The 18,098-nt window shown below is 43.8% G+C and overlaps 1 protein-coding gene across 4 annotated transcripts in view; it reads right to left on the reverse strand.

The window, feature by feature from the left end:
- Nucleotides 1-643: 643 nt before the first annotated feature.
- stard13a (StAR-related lipid transfer (START) domain containing 13a) overlaps nucleotides 644-18,098 on the reverse strand; it is a 32,493-nt gene continuing 15,038 nt past the window's right edge. For 2 of the 4 annotated variants that reach the window (XM_058087420.1, XM_058087419.1), the window contains exons 2-14: nucleotides 12,718-12,789; nucleotides 11,375-11,456; nucleotides 10,472-10,535; nucleotides 8,358-9,637; nucleotides 8,053-8,223; nucleotides 6,839-6,998; nucleotides 6,559-6,757; nucleotides 4,774-4,987; nucleotides 4,542-4,656; nucleotides 2,215-2,484; nucleotides 1,899-2,116; nucleotides 1,654-1,833; nucleotides 644-1,480 (exon numbers count right to left, since the gene is read on the reverse strand). In XM_058087420.1, the coding sequence (XP_057943403.1) occupies nucleotides 1,366-1,480; nucleotides 1,654-1,833; nucleotides 1,899-2,116; nucleotides 2,215-2,484; nucleotides 4,542-4,656; nucleotides 4,774-4,987; nucleotides 6,559-6,757; nucleotides 6,839-6,998; nucleotides 8,053-8,223; nucleotides 8,358-9,637; nucleotides 10,472-10,535; nucleotides 11,375-11,456; nucleotides 12,718-12,789 (3,140 nt within the window). In that variant the 3' untranslated portion in view covers nucleotides 644-1,365. Of the gene's footprint in view, nucleotides 1,481-1,653; nucleotides 1,834-1,898; nucleotides 2,117-2,214; nucleotides 2,485-4,541; nucleotides 4,657-4,773; nucleotides 4,988-6,558; nucleotides 6,758-6,838; nucleotides 6,999-8,052; nucleotides 8,224-8,357; nucleotides 9,638-10,471; nucleotides 10,536-11,374; nucleotides 11,457-12,717; nucleotides 12,790-13,678; nucleotides 14,926-18,098 lie in introns of those variants that run through there. The other 2 variants (XM_058087422.1, XM_058087421.1) reach the window with 2 other exon arrangements.

Genomic DNA, 18,098 nt, shown 5'->3' on the forward strand with positions numbered 1-18,098 from the left:
GAAAAGGAGGTTAATCACTTCCTGTTTTTATCCTCACATTACCATTCACTACGTGTCCTACTTTTTCTACTGTGTGTGTGTGTGTGTGTGTGTGTGAGCAAGACAAAGAGAGAAAGACAAGGCTAAGTAGGTAAATGTGATTGAGTATTGATCCAAGTGAGTTTCCTACATCATCGGGAAGGACACAAATGAAGAAGTTAAATTGTCCTTTCAGAAACCACTCCCGTCCACAACACCCATACTGGGATGCTCGCCATGCGCCGATTGACACATCTTTAGCAGGCCAACAGCGCCCCTTCATGGATAGACACAGTAATACACACTGGTTGGATTTAATGGCACTTGCCCACAATTGTTATCTGTACTTGTCGATTCAAACCTGTGTATTTTTATGACGCAGTTCCTCCAAGGATTCTCCCAATTTAGTTTGGTTGGTTGTTCATCAAAGATTGTTCAAATGTATCAAAAATAATCGGAAAACATTGCAACATCACAAACTGTTAGATACAATTATTTGAATGACAGTACACCAGATGCTTGTACCACTTGAGTCGAAGGTCATATCACTGATTGGTTGAGAGACATCACGTGATTCCACGGTCAAAAATGGATATAAGACAAATGAATACCAGGAAAACAAAAATAGTTTTTGCATCATTTTATTTAAAAACAATTTTGTGTTGATACGCTAAATCTGGTCACAGGTAACACACACACACACACACACATACACACACATACACACACAGTCAGGTGGCACAGTAGAGATATTATATGATAGCATCATCAGCATGACGACGCAGCCTCTAGCAGCACTAACAGTAAAGCAGGTAAGTTGTCTTATTGCTTATTTCAGCTTATCAATATGATAGCAAGACCCTGATGAAAAGCTATTATTTACAACACACACACACGCGCGCGCACACACACACACACACACCATGCTTCCCAGAAGCAGTGCAATGATCACATGTCTCAGACATTGTATGACAGCAATGACATAATGTACACAATCATTTCACAACAAGAACTCTTCTTCTACACAAGCGGTCAAGTGTGAGCGTCACGAGGACAGTCCCCCTTTTCAAGAAGCTCACCCTGCGGAGGTCTGTATCCTGCACCACTACACAAAGTCTTGTTGGATGCTGATGGTGAAGTCCGGGGTATTCATTGGACCTCATGATGACATCAGTGAGGACTATTTGGAAGCCACAAACAGTGAATTTTCTCAGCGGCACTATGGGGACTTGTTGCGAAAGTATGTGGACATATGATGGTACCATGAGGATCAGCGGGACATCAGGTCTAGTTCTCCTACCGGTTCTACTGGCAGCATTCACTTTGGAGATAAAGCATGATGGCTGTTTACAACTTGGACTCGGTGTTGTGGTCCAGTGGGAGGAACGAGGCTCTGATTTTTTGGGCTTCGTTAGCGCACAGATAACCGTACGCCTTGTTGTACCATTCTGGAGAGCGCCCCCTGGAGGTCCAAGAAATTACAATTCAGCCCAAATATTCAGGCCTAAAAGCGTTAAAGCCTTAAGGGGTTTATGATGGCCACAGTTTGACTTTGGAACAGACTATTTCTATTCATTATTTCCTGTGGATACTTTTTTGAGCTGATTATGTCTGACTTGACTTCTATAACCATACCTGAGGTCCACTCTGGAGATGTGTGTGAGCCTGGTTCTGCCCTCTGTGCAGCAAGGCTCGAGGAGGTAGTGGGACTCCAGAACCACACCCCTAACCGCCCCCGTGCGTGGGCCGTCATCGTGTTCCACCGACACACACACCAGCGCGCTCCATCCTTTCATCGGGTCGGAACGCCACGACCTGAGGGGGCAGGACATGAGAACCAGGCGGAAACAAGCTTGTTCATGAAAAACCAAGTCACGGACCTCAGTACCACGTAGTCAGTGCTGGGCTGGGGCACCATGTTGTGGCAGGAGTACTGGTACACGTCTGTCTGTTTATCCAACGTTTCCAGAACCTTCTCCTGCTGTAGCTCTACGTGCCAGCGGGGGCGCTCTCTCAGCAGTCTTTGCAGAACCTCGGTGGGCGTGGCTGTCACCTCTGTGCTGACCCTCCAGCGCCTCAGTGGGTTTCCATCACCCACCTGGACCCAGAAGCCAAACCCAAGGACCAGTTAGCGCAGGATTTACAACTGCTTTCATGAAAGCGGCTCAAAATAAAAACAAATGAAACCAAAGTGACCTTTTTTGAGGCCACTTCCGTGTGCTCGATGGCAGGACGAGACACCCATCCTTTACTCTTATCTTTGGCCTCTTTCAGCAGGTTCTGGACCAGCCTTTCAAGGTGAGTTTGATAGGATCCCTCCTCAAAGTCCTCCTCCTCCTCATCCACCACCTCCTCGTCTTCATCCATCTCATCTTCACGGACCTTCCCCAGCTCTTCCAGCGGGGGCACCAGAAGATCCGCTTCCATGTAGGAGTTGCGGGACTGGGTCACCATCTCCTCTGGGATCTGTAGGAGGATGGGCAACAAATTACATCAAAAGTAAAAAAAAAACCATAATGATAATAATAATACATTTACATGGATGGATGGAAAAAGCAAGCTAATCTGCTACTAGTGACAACTGTCGTTTGTTTACATGCTTCAGAGGCCGTATGATGAGGCCATCTTCTGCAGAACTGCTGGAAAGGTGAATTTCTCAAATAAACTATCAATGTGTGTGTGTGTGTGTGTGTGTGTGTGTGTGTGAGTGTGTATATGTATTGAAATTAACACTGCTGCCAAGAGTGGCTGACTTTCAAGCAGCTCTGTTTGTTTATTCAAGCACGTTTTTATGCGAGCCATGAGAGCGTCATCAAGCATTCCTTGTCTACCATTGATATCACGACTAAGATGAAAGTCAAGCAACTAGCAAGAAAGTCAAGATTCAAGCCTCCAGGACCTTCTATTATCAAGGGAAACATGAATTCACTACCGAGCAAGATCTAGGAGCTGGCAAGAACGTCAAGACCTTCAAATTTGTGCTTCATTATCTGGAAAAAAACAGACACTGATGTCTACTAATTAACTAATACACATTTTTACACTGATAATTATTAGACGTTGCCTCTTCATTAATGGGCATGCTTTAATCATCTTTAGTATGTGTGTGGTTGGTTGGTTTGTTCATAGAACACACATCGAACGATGAACTCAATACACTTCAACAATGAAGTGGCCAGTAGTGGTGGGTTGGTCATGAACGAACGGGTCAAAAGAACTAGTTCTTTTTTTTTGAACAGAATGAACAAGGTCACCACCCCTAAAACACCCATTCAGTCCGTTCAGTTGCAAATGCTTTTTTTGATTGGCTGGAGAGTCAGTTCATTGTTCCTTTTGCAGGGCGGGACCATCTGAAGTGCTTGCCTGTCTTATCCTGTCATCATGCCTCGCTCTGTGGGTGGGGTTAGCTGACTGAAAGACCGAGACATGGACCGACACTCGTCGGCCGTTCATTCATGACCGACAGTTGAGTCGGAACAAACGTGAACATGAGTGAACGGACTGACTCGACACGGCTGAGAGATCACAGGCTAACGACCAATTGACCGAAATGACCGAAATGACCGAAATGAACAAAATGAACAAAATGAACAAAATGAACAAAATGAACAAAATGAACAAAATGAACAAAATGAACAAAATGAACAAAATGAACAAAATGAAGCGTTCTTTTTATCGAATGAACCGGAATGATCCGGTTCACTGAAATGAACGGTTTTGCCCACCACGAGTGGCCAGTGAGTGCAAACATCACAACTCAGCTTTCCGCCCCCTGACCTCTAAATATCTCAAATATCTAAAGATCCCTTGTTCGATCCCAGGTTTTCAAGACTCAACACCTTCCACATAGAAATCGTAGGAATCAAGTGGACAGACTGCATAACCAACAATGAGGTCCTCAGACCTGGTGTTCCCAGCATTTCCACACTCCTGAGGCAACGGCTGTTCCACTGCGTCACCCACGTCCATAGACTGCATAGATGGCAGGATTCCAAAAGAGCTACTGTACGGAGAGAAGAGAGTACAAAGTCGCCTCCAGCTGGGTTTGAAAGACGTCTTCAAGAGAAACATGAAGGCTCTGGACATTGTCGACAGATGAGAAGGAGCTCGCTCTGGACCATCCTCACACCCACAGTCTACACTGAAGAGAGGAGAAGCTACACATACCCTCAGAAGACGCAAAGTCAGCCAGCAAAACCCACACCCAGCCTTGGGGTGTTGTTGTAGAGACTGTCACTCGCACATTGGCCTGTACTCCTACAGCAGCGCCGCCCGTTAACATGATCAGTCGTGATCAATGGATGCCGGAGGGAATTGGATCTCTCTCAGGGCTAGTAATGTAAATCACTTCCTGTCAACAAGTAGAGTGAACCACATACTGCAGTCACTCTGAAGTTGACCTTTGTATTGGCATCCACTCATATCTTCTATCTGATTGGACTGTGTAGCTAATAAAGTAGCAATATACAAAAAGCGTATACAAGCTACAAATAATAAGATGAAATGTTATTATAAATGCAGACCTGAAAGAGGCGCTGACACTCCGTAATCATATGAGCCAGTCCTTGTGTCGCTGCCATGTTCTCGTTTAAATCCTTCTGGTCCGGTCGGCCCGTGGCGTACTTCCTCTGGATCGACCTGGACCATTAGAGAACATGCAGAAACACAGACTACATGAACTACTCGTCAGAGAAAGTGCCAACATACACTAACGCTTCATGAGTCAGGACGATTTTCTTGCTGATGTCGACGCACCTCGGCGACAGCATCTCGTTCTTCATGAGGCTGAGATGGAAGAGCGAGGGCGCCAAGCACACGGCGAGATTCATGGCCGTCATTTGGTTCTCGTTCACCTGTGTGGTGACGTCGCGCAGGAAGAAGAGCAGCATCTGCAGCGCCTGCCTGTTTTCATCTGGCATCAACAAGATGGCCGCCTGCACTGCCTGGAGTCGCTGCTCTTTGGGAACATCTGATAGGGAACAGGAAGCAATGCAATCACGCTATCTTAGACATTACTTTTGAATGCACCACAGCAAATCATAGCAGTACTTTTATATATAGCATCAACACAACAGTATGAATGCTCGACTCCAAGCACGAGCAATGCCTTTAGTATGAATACTAAACTCTCCAAGCATCCAACCAATAATTTGAGTGTCAATGCTTGCTATAAAAAGCTACTATGAATGCTTGACTCTCAGCATTGACACAAGAAAATGCTGAATGAGTGCTTGACTCCCTCACTAAATGACACAGCAATGTTAATTAGTGATTGATGTGACTACTCTTTCAGAATCCTAAAACATTAGCATGAATGCTCTACTCTCAGCATTTACACAAAACATAGACTGTTTTCATGGGAACCACAAAAAACGAAAAAATACAGCTGAATAGATGCAGATTCTGGAAGAACTAGAAAGCCTTATATGCTGGTTATTGTGTGTAGCTCCTCTATAGGAGACCTCAATACGTTAACCTTACAATGACTGTTCGACTCTCAGCATTGACACAAAAGAAAAATGAATGAGGGTTTGAGTCCATCAGTAGTTAAACAACATGTGTGCTTAGTGTGTATGCTTTATTGGGATTTGTAGATGAGTGTCTGTCACGGATAATGCATCTTTGCCAAGTACGCATGAAACAAGTACGGTTTGTCGGGATGATGGAAAATCATCATTCATTTATTCATTCATTTTATAACGCTTATCCTCACGAGGATCGCGCGGGTGCTGGAGCCTATCCCAGCTGTCTTCGGGCGGGAGGCGGGGTACACCTTCTGGACTGGTGGCTAGCCAATCACAGGGCACATATAGACAAACAACCATTCACACTCACATTCATACCTATGGACAATTTGGAGTGGCCAATTAACCTAGCATGTTTTTGGAATGTGGGAGGAACATGCAAACTCCACACAGAGATGGCCGAGGGTGTAATTGAACTCGGGTCTCCTAGCTGTGAGGCCTATGCGCTAACCACTCACCCGACGTGCAGCCGGAAAATCATCGCGCTTTAAAGTAGAAAGCAATGAAGTGCTTCCATCCACATTTACCGTGTAATCAACAAGCCATCATGAGAGGCTTGCCACCGGAGCGCATCTTCTCCACCCGGTGTGTGTGCACCGCTGTGGAAGCCTGCATCCAGACTTTGGCTGTAGTGGGGGTCATTTGCTACGAAAACACAGCACGGACACACTCCCCTTTCCCTGTGAAATATGTAAACCAGGGATGTCCAAAGTGCGGCCCGCGGACCATTTGTGGAATGTATTTTTTATGGACCTGTGAAGTTGTAGAAGAGTTGATACTAAAAACTAACAAGTTTAGATATTGATGGTAAGTTAATTAAGTACACATAATCACTTCTTGTTTTGTTATATTACTGAGAGTAAGCTAAGTTTAGCTTACTTACATTTAGCTTACTAGTAAACTAGTAAGCTAAATGTCAAACTAACTCAGAGGTAGTTTTCTATTCACTAGTCAATTGTTTGATGGCTCTCAGCATTCAAATGTAAATGTTCAGCATTGATGCAATAAGACCTACACTGGTAGATGTGTAAGAAGGTTTCTCCCAGCTTGTTGCTCAGGAGAGGTTCTGGAAGGTCCCGGAAGAACTGTTTAACCATGTCAGCCACGTCGTAGGCGGACTGGTCGTCGTAGTTTACCGAGTCGGGCGTTGTGTCGCATTGCTGCCTTAAGGCTTGAATGCGGGACTTGACGCCGGACTTCCGGAAGAGTCCCACCTGGGCAGAACGCGAAGAAGCAAGAGGCAGGTGAGATAAAGTAACACTAAAAATAGCGGTTTTGTCAGGGAGCTTTAGTACCTGGTCCAGACAGTGGCTTCTGAGATGGCTGAGGGCCTGCTGGAGACACAGGGGCAGCGGGAAGCCACATCGCTGCACATGGACGATGAGGGGGACGCCAAATACAGTCTTGTCTTTGTAGTCGGGTGCCTTGATGCGCTTCATAAATTTGGGAACAGACCTTGGTGGGACACAAAGAAGGGAGTGTTGGCCTCAGTTGGCCTTCATTAAGAGACCTCTCCTACCTCCAGGGGACTGGAAAAGGAGAGGAACTGGTCTTTAACTGTGCAATTAGTACGTTTACATACATACGTTTACTGAAAAAGACATTGTGCAACTTAGATCAGGGGTGTCCAAACTTTTTTCACACAGGGTTACATACTTAAAAATGAAAAGGTGCTGCGTTTTAATTTACAGAATTTACAAATATTTCATCTTTCTTCTTAAATTGTCTTTTCTTCATATTATGACTTTTTTATGACCTCATTCTAAAACTGACAAAATGCAACTTTTTGTCTTGTTACAAAAGTTTTTTCTCTTGATATTTTGACTTTATTGTCCCTAATTATAATTTTTTTCTCATATTACAAAGTTATTCTTGTAAAATTGAAACTTTTTCTCATTAGATTACATTTTTTTCTTTTGATATTTTGACATTATTTTTGTAAAATTACTGCTGACTTTTCAATTTTTGAAAAAAAGCTGTTTTTTTTTCTAGTTTTCTTGTCAAATCCCATTTTTAGATTTTTAGCCACAAATGGGCACCATGGCTACCACAAAATCACCTTGAATATAAACTAGATATTACTATCAACAATTAACACTGATTCAAATGTAAGGCAATGTCCAAATTAAAATGACTGCAAATGTAATGCCGACTACATTTAGCATATGCAGTCATGGAAAAAAAAATGATTAGACCACTTTGTTTCTTCAGTTTCTTCTTCATTTTAATGCCTGGTACAACTAAAGGTGCAGTTGTTTGGACAAATATAATGATGATGACAACAAAAATAGCTCATAAGAGTTACATTTTGTGGAAGAACAATGTTATAGTTATTAATGTAAGAATATTAGTGATTTGGGAAAACCATGGAAGACGCTAGATATCATCTCTTAAAATAAACTCTTATGAGCTATTTATGTTATCATCATTATATATCTGTCCAAACAAATGGACCTTTGGTGGTATCAGGCATTATATGAAGGAATATAAAGTCAGTGTATCTACCCACCACGTCCAGCCGTGTTTATTGGACATGGAGTATTTCTCCATGATGGCGGTGAGGCGGAGTAATGAGAACTTCTGCAGGAGGCTGAGCTGAGATGCTGATTGGCTGCTGATGTGCAGGGAAGACGATGGCTGCTTGAGATGATCGGACGTCCTGAAACTGGGCCAGCGCACACTGGGACACACACACAGATACACACAGGGACTACAGTTAGCAGTAGCATCAACAAAAGGCTTTTGACTAGATAAAACAGACTTATTCACTTATACCTGCATACATGGGGACATAGCTAGGATACCCTGACTCACCGCGGCCTTGTCAGGGACGCCCCGACCCCAGAATCCCTCCTCTCCCGACTGGTCCCAATAGAATCTGTGTCATTTAACGAGGTGCCATCCCTGTCGCCCTCATTGGGAGTGGTCTTCCGCTCCCCGTCCTCGTCTTCTGGCAGCACACTGCGGCTCCAGTGGTCCACAATCTGCTGCAGGCCGCTAACGTGCTGGATGATGTCATCCAGGTGAGGGAAGAGGTTGTCCTCCTTCTCCAGGTCCAGGATGTCCCCGGTGCTGGCATACAGGTGGGAACCTGGGACATTGTCGTACACGCTCACTCTGCTGCCTCGGGGAGCCCTCGGACATGGGGGCTTGGGGGGGGCACTTCCAGACCAGACGTCGTCCAGGTTGTTGTTGGGTGGAGACAACCGAGGGATGGTGGTGTTGCTACCGTCACCGGGAGAGGGCGCCAGGCTTTCGATGGACAGTGCTTTGGGGAAAGTTCCTGGCTTGTGGTCTTTGGGGATTTGGATGAGGAGGTTGTCGTAGGAACAAAAGTGATTCCTCTGTCCATCTGTCCTCTTCCCTTGAGTGGGAAGCTCCATGTCTTCCAGGTACTTGCTGCTTCTCTTGCTGGCCGTCCGTGCTCTTGAACACGCGTATTCGGTTACGGTGGACGCTGGTGGCTCGCGTATGGGGCTGACACTCATCATGGAAAGGTCGTTGCAGTCGTTGCTGAGGTCAGCAGGCGACATCTCACCATCAGTCAGATGCTTGGGGAGGTTTTGCTCCAGTTGGCTGATGGGAGTACACTGAAGCACTTGCAGGGCCAGAGGCTCTTCACCCTGCAGCACCGGCCCGCTGATGTCCATCGGCGGTCTGCGCTTTGAGCTCCTCCTCATCGTTGATGGCCCCCAGGTGCGCATCATTTCCATTCGTCGTAGAAACTCCTTGGCTTTGCTCCGCCCCCCCTGTCCGTGGCGCCCGCTCTTGATGGGCAAGGAGTTGTAGTGCAGCAACTCTGCAGACGGCTGGTAGGACGCGGACAGCGACACCACCGATACGGCGTCGGCCATGGTGGAAGCCGAGTCCTCGCTGTGGAGCGACGAGACCTCGGAGATCTCCTGTTCGCTCAGGTCGGTCAGCACGCTCTCGCTGCTCACCGTGCTGCGCAGACCCTCGCTTCGGCTCGCCGGCCCGCCCTCGCTGGCACCGTCCGACAGGAGGTCCTGCAGGCGCGACCAACGGCGGCTGTTCCATTCGAACGTCCAACGCTTACTGATGGCCATCTGGTCATCTTCATCGGAGTCATCACCCTACGGATGGTATTTGTACGTATTTAACTTCCATTAAACAATATACAAGTTCACATTTCTCTTTCATTTCCAGGGTACCAAAATCAGTTATTGTTAAAACCTTTTGGCATCAATCAATCACAGCATCAACAGCCATTTGTTTGCAGAGGAAGAGGGGAAACATAAGCCAACAGTGTCATCAAGTGGCCATAGTTTTGAAAGATCTTTCCCTGTGGATCGTCACTGGTGTTATATTTAGCTTAACCGGAGTACCTGGAGTAAACCCACGCATGTACGGGAAGAACATGCAAACTCCACACAGAGATGGCCATTTTGGTCAGTTTTACACCCCAAAAATTGTAAATGTGAAGTTGCGCTGAAAAAAAGGACACCAACCAAGGAAAAATATTTTTTAGGTGCAATATAAAGCTAATATAAAGCTAACTCAGCTGCCGAGTGGTTAGCGTGCAGGCCACACAGCTCGGAGACTCGAGTTCGATTCCACCCTCAGTGGAATTTGCATGGGTTTTCTCCGGGTACTCCGGTTTCCTCCCACATTCCAAAAACATGCTAGGTTAATTGGCGACTCCAAATTGTCCATAGGTATGAATGTGAGTGTGAATGGTTGTTTGTCTATATGTGCCCTGTGATTGACTGGCCACCAGTCCAGGGTGCCCGAAGACAGCTGGGATAGGCTCCAGCGACCCTCATTAGGATAAGCAGTAGAAAATGAATGAATGATAAAGATATGTAAAAGCGCTATAAACTACCCTGGAGTCCAATTGGGTTAATGAACTTAACAACGTTTGCAACACAGGAGAAAGGAATGAGGATCTAAATATATGAATATCTTACTTTCTTCTTAGGATGGCTGACGTCCACCTTCATGGAGGCACACTTGTTCAAAGTGTTGAGACGCCTGTAACACACACACAAACACATGATCCAAGTACCACCTCCTCCTGAGGGTTTCAGACATTTCAATGAAGGATCGGTGCTGGAGGAAAGGGGGTATGCCCCCTGGTATGTTAATTTGGATTCACAGTCAGACATCTGATGATTACCATCTTTACTGACACACTGGACATGAGCTCATGAGCTCAAACATGAGCTCAGTCTTTCTACTTACCTCAAAGCTTTCTGGAAGCATAAAACGTTAGAAAACATTGATATTGATATTTATATATTATAGTGTGAGAATGGTAGAGAATCTGCGACAGACATGATGACATTATGTACTGATTTGACCTTAGCGATGGGAGCAAGTCAGTGTTTGGCAAGTCTCAAGTTCGTCTCAAGTCCTTCATTTGAAGGTAAGAACAAGTCAATTCTCAAGACAAGACAGTAAAGCCAAGGCTTGGAATTTTGAAGTCAATAGCTATTTCGTAGGGGTGCTCCGATCGATATCAGCTGATGTCAGTGAAAAAGTATGGTATCAATATCGGCCGATACTTGCTTTAAAATGCCGATCCCATCGGCTGATTTCCTCCACAGAGTCATGTCAAAAGTTCAAGTTGAGTTGCAAGTCTTAGACAATATTGTCAAGTCGAGTCCAAACTTATCAAGTCAAGTTGCGTGACTCAAGTCCACACCTCTGGCTACCACTGACCACCATAATCAATCATCACTGAAAAGCAATAACAATCTTGTCGTATTGTTCTTATAAAGACCAAGAAGGTGTCCAAAATACATGTTTTTGTATCATTTTAGAAGTTCTCAAGAAGTTGAGAACCAGCACAGAGCTGACAAGAAGCTTACCGAGACAGAGGCTCCACCAGGTCCCGATCCAAAAAGTCATGGTCCCTTTTCACCGAGGAAATATTGATAGGAAACCGTGAGTCTGAGACAAAGACAACAAAGAGAGGACAACTTTATGACACATGCAATAAGATACCAATTCAAATCTTTTTTGGTGGGTCATGTGGTATGAAACTTGGCGATGATTTGAATAACTTTCTCTTTGGCTTTTCCCTTTAGGGGTCGCCACAGCAAACCAATCTCCTCCATCCAACCCTGTCTTCTGCATCTGTCTTTCTCACACCAACTACCCTCATGTCTTCCTTCACTACATCCATAAATCTCCTCTTTAGTTCTCCTCTACGCCTCCTAAACGCAGCATCCTGGCAGCTCTAAACGCAGCATCCTTCTACCAATATATTCACTATCTCTCCTCTGGACATGTCCCAACCATCTCAGTCTGGCCTCTATGACTTTATCTCCAAGGCCTCTAACATGTAATGTCCCTCTGATGTACTCATTGATCCTGATCCTATCCATCCTGGTCACTCCCAATGAGAACCATCCAAGTGTATATGATTTATTTCATTTCACCTATAATAAGGTTTTCAAAGAGTAGCTACTGTACTATTCTCATTTCTGGCGCTTTGTGTTGCGTTGTGGATTTCTATAGAGCAGCTACACACAATAACCCGTTCAAAAAGCTTTTCCATGCACTTCCTGCTTAATTTACTCCACCCCCGGCCATCCTCTCAGTACACCCACTTCGCTGTGATTGGTCACACTCCCAAGCGCTCCGGAGGACTTCCAGATACGTAGGTCGGTGTTTACTGAGTGCAAGCAATCTGCAGCCCATATAAGGAAGTCCAGATTGAATTGTCGTCAGTAGAACTCTGTAAAACCGAGCATGCAGAGCCATACAGATGTTCTTTCAAGGCTCACTTCCAAATGCACAAACCTCATTATCTGGCGCGTTGGCATTGTTTAACATGAGAATACAACATTGTAACTACATTTATCGGTCAGAAAAGTGGCAAAGCTTACTAGCATCAGAAGTATGATGAATAATAACCAACATAATGTGAGGAGACAAGTAGGCCTTCAGTGTATTAAGAAGAAATGAGTCCCAGGATAAAAGTACAAGCAGTGTTGTAATGACCAAGGATGAAGGTGGAAGGATAAAAAAGTGTAGAAGAGACGCTGTGAGAGTCCCAGCAGAGACAACAAGGCCTTTCCCATGACCCTCCCCCTCCCTTTGGACAGGAAGTGCGGCCTGGAAATAGACCGCGTCTCGCCGGAAGAAGGGGGAAACGAAGGGATGGTGGGGAGGGATCGATGGTGGAATAAAAACAGGTGCAAGTTACCTTCGTAGAGCTGCGCGTACTGAGGGAACCCGGCCGCCCTAAGCCAATCACACGCCTCCTTGGCCTCGAGCTCTGCAAGGCGGGAAAAAGCAGCACCGTTAAAAACTCTCCACACTCCAAGAAGGTTTCTCACACACACTATCTGCAAGTCCTATCCCAGCATTCCTGGCGTCCGGGGGCGGAACGTCTTGGGGAATTTTATCCTGCTCTGGGAATTCTCAGGAATGATGCGAGTGGGAAGACAGGAAGTCTCTGTGAGAGGACAAGGCTTTTATTTACACTTTAGCTAGCTGGCTAGCGTCGGGGTGTGTGCCGACCCTTAATCCGGTGGCCGTTAATGCAGGAGTTACACAGCGTCGCCACGGCAACGGAGCCCATTAGGCCCTTTTACTGCCACTTGGTTTTACTGCTTTTTTCCACTAGCATATGTGATTTGGTGCCTGGGTGTGTGTACAGTGTGTTTATGAGCACAGACACAACTTAAGCAACTTTTAAACACGCTTTTGTGCTGACAAAGCCGTCATTACGCTGACAACGGTTACGTTTGTTCAATAAAAGTGGAATACACTCAATTATTTGCATATTTTGCTAAGAAAAAGAATTCAAAAGTGTCATCAAAATATCAACAAATACAGTAGTCCTCTTTACTCACAAAATGTTAACTTTTGAGATGTTCATTTAACAAAATATCAAACAATTAGAAAGCAGCAAAATTCAGTCAAATGACAAAATAATCAGCGATATTGGACCTTGAAGAAGTCATTTTATCTCCATCAAGGCAGCTAATGATCCATGCTTCCTCCTACAATCTCCTCACTTCATCGGCAGTTCCTCTCAGAGGGAAACATTCAGCAGGCTGCTCAAGCCTCCTCACCATCTCCATCACCTCAGCATCACGAGGAGCAACACGTAACAAACTGAGACCTTCTCGCAGTGGACAATTATGTGTCAAGAAGCTTACTTGAAGCCTTCATGGCTCATGAAGGTCACATCTTCATCCTCCTCCTCCCTCACACCTTCTCCTCCGGCTCCACCTCCACTCTCGGGGGCTTCCTAGACTCTCAGATTCTGGTGTGGCTCCTTTTTACCCCTGAAATACGCTTCCCTTCATCAACCTTCCTCCACTAGCTCCACATCATCTTCACGTGGCCGCCACACAGGAAATGACTCCTTTCACTCAGCGGGCTGAGCTTGTCTCCGCCTTTGAGGTCAGCTGGACTCTTATCTTCTCTTCATTGGACAGAACACACACACAGGCACACAGAAACTCTGAGAGGGGTCCATGAAGTGTTCAAATGAAGACGCAGCAGAAAGACGTCCAAGCAGTGGTAGCTAATCCTTGAGTATTGAGTAGAATCTTTTTTCTCGAAAAAGAAGTGTGTGTGTTTGGGCCAGTCTTGATTTAGATGATCCCTCTGTGCCAAGGAGCTCGCATCTTGCCCACAAGTCACAACTAAACTGGGTCAAAGGTTCTGCAATGGTCACAGATGCCATTAAATCATTTAAATTACTAAACCTTACTCAAAACTGACATATGTATACATTAAGTAATATAATATGGACATTTCATTAGGTATTACATAGAAGAAATACTACTACTACTCCCTAGGAGTTTCCCAATATCAAAAGATTTCTAATTCAGAAAATGAATGAGTAATTTTGCCGGCCTCCATGTATTGCCACGTGCATGGCAGGAGGTTGGAATTAAACAGGTATCAGGTAACAACTGATCCTTATTAACTACTATTTATGGACTGTATTTCATTTTGACTGCGTCATGACATCTTTACGCCAGCAGAGCGTGCGTCATGGGTAGGGAGGGCGTGGCGGTTAGCTTTAGCCATTCATGGTGGAGCATGCACAAGCTCGGCCACTAGTTTTAAAACTCTCTCTATTGTTTCATCCATTTTTGATTTTGAATACACAGTGCTCCCTAGTCTGTGTAACCTTTGCGACTGGTCCAGACTCCCCTAGGTCTGGTGCTACCTGTAACATATCTGCCAAACCGGCAGAAAGAGAATTCACTCTGTGAATTTTGGTTCCAGCACAAAGACAAAAATGGTGTGCGTTCACATAGTGCAGTTTAATACATCGCCAAAAAAATGCTGCTCTTTAAGTTGAAAACTCAGCATTTCAAGAAATGCTCCAAACGTTTTATGGACAGTATATGAGAAAACAGGTGTCACCAAAGGCAATGATGACATATTAAAGGAAATGTTGCATCATTAGAATAACATATTATTGAACACTAATGATTTATTTAGTCTGAAAAGAATCTGTGGGATAATAAACATTTGAAAAGCTGCAATGTTTTGTTTGTCCTGTCATATTTTTGTCATTGCACTATTTTTTTAAATAAATATTAATATCTCATCTCGTGTAGTAGAATCTTGTCTATCATCTCTTCTCAAGAGTTGGGGGTTTCGTGACCCCTACTACTACCAGTACTAATATATACATAAGGTGCCCCTAAAGTCTGGACCTCCAGTATAATGCATATAATATATACACATATAGTAGATATTATACAAAAACATGTTTGATTCAGTCATTCATTCATTCATTTTCTACCGCTTATCCTCACGAGGGTCGCCGGGGGTGCTGGAGCCTATCCCAGCTGTCTTCGGGCGAGAGTCTGTTTGGTTAATTGATTAATTCCAAATAAAATAATATTTTAAAATATACATTGTTTTTGAAATAATTACAATGATATAATTTTAAGTACAATCTAATTATAATTGATCACTAATGATTATAAAAAAATTATAGGAATTTATATTAGATTATTTATTGTATTGTATATAATAAACTATAAATTTTTATAGTATCTTTTTTATTATTGCATAATATATGCACTTTTGTGTCCAGACTTTAGGGACACCCTGTATGAGTAAATGAGTAAAACATAATCATATTATTATTTCTTTAGCTACATTAGGAACAGTTGTACAGTAACCATGCACAATAAGAAGTAAATAATACAGTAATAAGTACAATAATAAACATTTCGTTATGTACAGTATATGTTATAATAACATATATTTGTAAAAACGTTTAAAAAAAACATTTGATATTAGATCTTACTAGATGCTAATGATAATACCTAACATAAATAACACCCACTTTACGAGGTGATAATTGTGTGTGTGTGTGCATATGTGTGCGTGCGTGTGTGCTCGTGTGCAACGTGGGAACAAGGCAGTACTATGTTCCTGAGCACAGAATTTCATCAAGAGATTAATTAGCACACAAACGCGTTAATCCAGACGGCCTGCTGGCATCAATGCATGACAACATGAACCTTCATGAGTGCACAACAAAGGTAATTCCTTTCACAACCAGGGTGCAAAAACACACACAATGTCCCTGCAAGAACTTCATTTCCAGCTTTTTATCAGGAGGCCGCTTGGTTGGAGTCATAGCTCACGTCTCCATGAGCACTGGGAATGCTCTAACACTTTTTCACCGCCTTTTCCCTCTCATAGTTAAATGCATGCCAAAGCAGCAGGTGGCGTTATAGGCGCAAACTGTAAAACATTTTTAACACATCAGAAGAAGACTCTATAGAGAGGAAGTTACATGACTGATTCTCTTTCAAAGCAGGAAGACTCCAGCGTCACCACACGCTGACTCACTTGTTAGCAAAGTGTACATTTCAAACCATTAACAATTATTTGCCTTTTTACTCTCATTAAAATGTGATTTCAAAGATAAATAAAGCCACAGCTTGACCCTGGATCAGACTATTTTCCCAAGGGATGTCCACAGGTACGCTCTATTTCGAGTGTTTCGAGTGCATGAAGTACATGAAGTAGAAGCACCTCGTCCTCTCAGAAATGTCTGCTTCATTCTCAACAGCTCTGAGTGACATCATTTCCTGTCCTCCTTTTTTTCCCAGGCCTCCCTAAGCGGCGCGCGGGCTAAAAACAGCAACAGGAAGTTGCCGGATTAAACATGTCAGCTCCGCTCAGATGTGTGAGGGGGACGGATTTGTCTTCTATTATTAATTCTTATTAAATGGAAGCATACTTTGGACAAGCATAGAGGACACACTATTAACTGTAGAAGGTGGGGCGGAGGTAGTCATGGGGCATTTCCTCCAGCAGGGGGAGCTGTAATACACTTCATTGTTCTCCATGACGTCAGACTGCAACTCCAAGGTAAAATGAGAAGTGGCAACATACAGTGGAACCTTGGTTAGCATCATTAATTTGCTACAGAAGGTCTGACTCTAACTGAAACGGACACTAACTGAATCAATTTGCCCGATAAGAAATCATGTAAATCCAATGAACCCGTTCCAGAAAGACAAAAATATGAACACATAAGTTATTACCATCACAGCTTTACATGCAGTAAACAATACAAGTCATACATACAAATGATGACTGAAAGATATAAATGAACATTTAAAGTTATTTTTTACCTTCATGGAAGACGTCATTGTTGACGTCAGTGTTCCCAAAGACACAATGTGACAGCGAGACACCACCCAGACAACATTTCCTGTTTTGCTAAGAGTTATTTCTTTCATTCAATCGTGTTTTTCATCTCAATAACCCAAAATTGAGCAAAAGAAAGCCTCCACTGTCAACATTTTCATGAAGAAGATGAAAAACAGGAAGAGGGTGCCTGTGTTGTGTCTCGCAGCTATATCGTGTCTTTGGGAACATTCACATCACGTCTTATATTGTCTTTTTTTAGACGTCCTTTTAAGGTCTTAAAGTAACCTTAAATCTTCATTTATCACTTGCATTCGTCAACATCAAAACATGTTTTGTTTTGACATTTTTGAGAGTCAACATCATAGACAGACTATGCAGATGACTTCTGGTTCCGGCTGCCATTTTGTTAGCAAGCTAGCTTCTTTGCCAGAAGCTAATGACATTTTGTGATAGAAAAAATACATTAAGAAAACAGTTGGACTCACGCAGTGTATTCATAAAACGGCAAGACGTGTGCTGTGTTGTATGCTAGCTGGAAAATGTACATAAACTGAGACAAAACCTTTACGTTAATTGAAAAACACACAAACCGGGATGGTCACTAACTGGGGTTCCACTTTTAGTTTGAACCTGAAAAATCAGCAGGGAATCAAATACTTCTTAAATGAAGGCAACTAAACATGCAGGGTTAAAGGTCACAATGCAAGATAAACCAGCAATGCCTGGTGGTAGATAGCCACAACGTATCCTAGATAGCCAAAATGTGCTGACAAGATCAATCTTTCAGCCCCTCACGGTTTGATGAACACACTAGCAGCGCTTTAGCATCACAAATAAAGAAGTGTGTGAAGCATGACAGAACTTGTTTTCATCCTCACATTCTTCATCTCTCCTCTCACAAAGACGCTTGGATCATTTTTAGAAAACTCACACGAC

The sequence above is a fragment of the Doryrhamphus excisus genome, chromosome 11, assembly GCF_030265055.1.
Source record: "Doryrhamphus excisus isolate RoL2022-K1 chromosome 11, RoL_Dexc_1.0, whole genome shotgun sequence".
NCBI classification, from domain to species: domain Eukaryota; kingdom Metazoa; phylum Chordata; class Actinopteri; order Syngnathiformes; family Syngnathidae; genus Doryrhamphus; species Doryrhamphus excisus.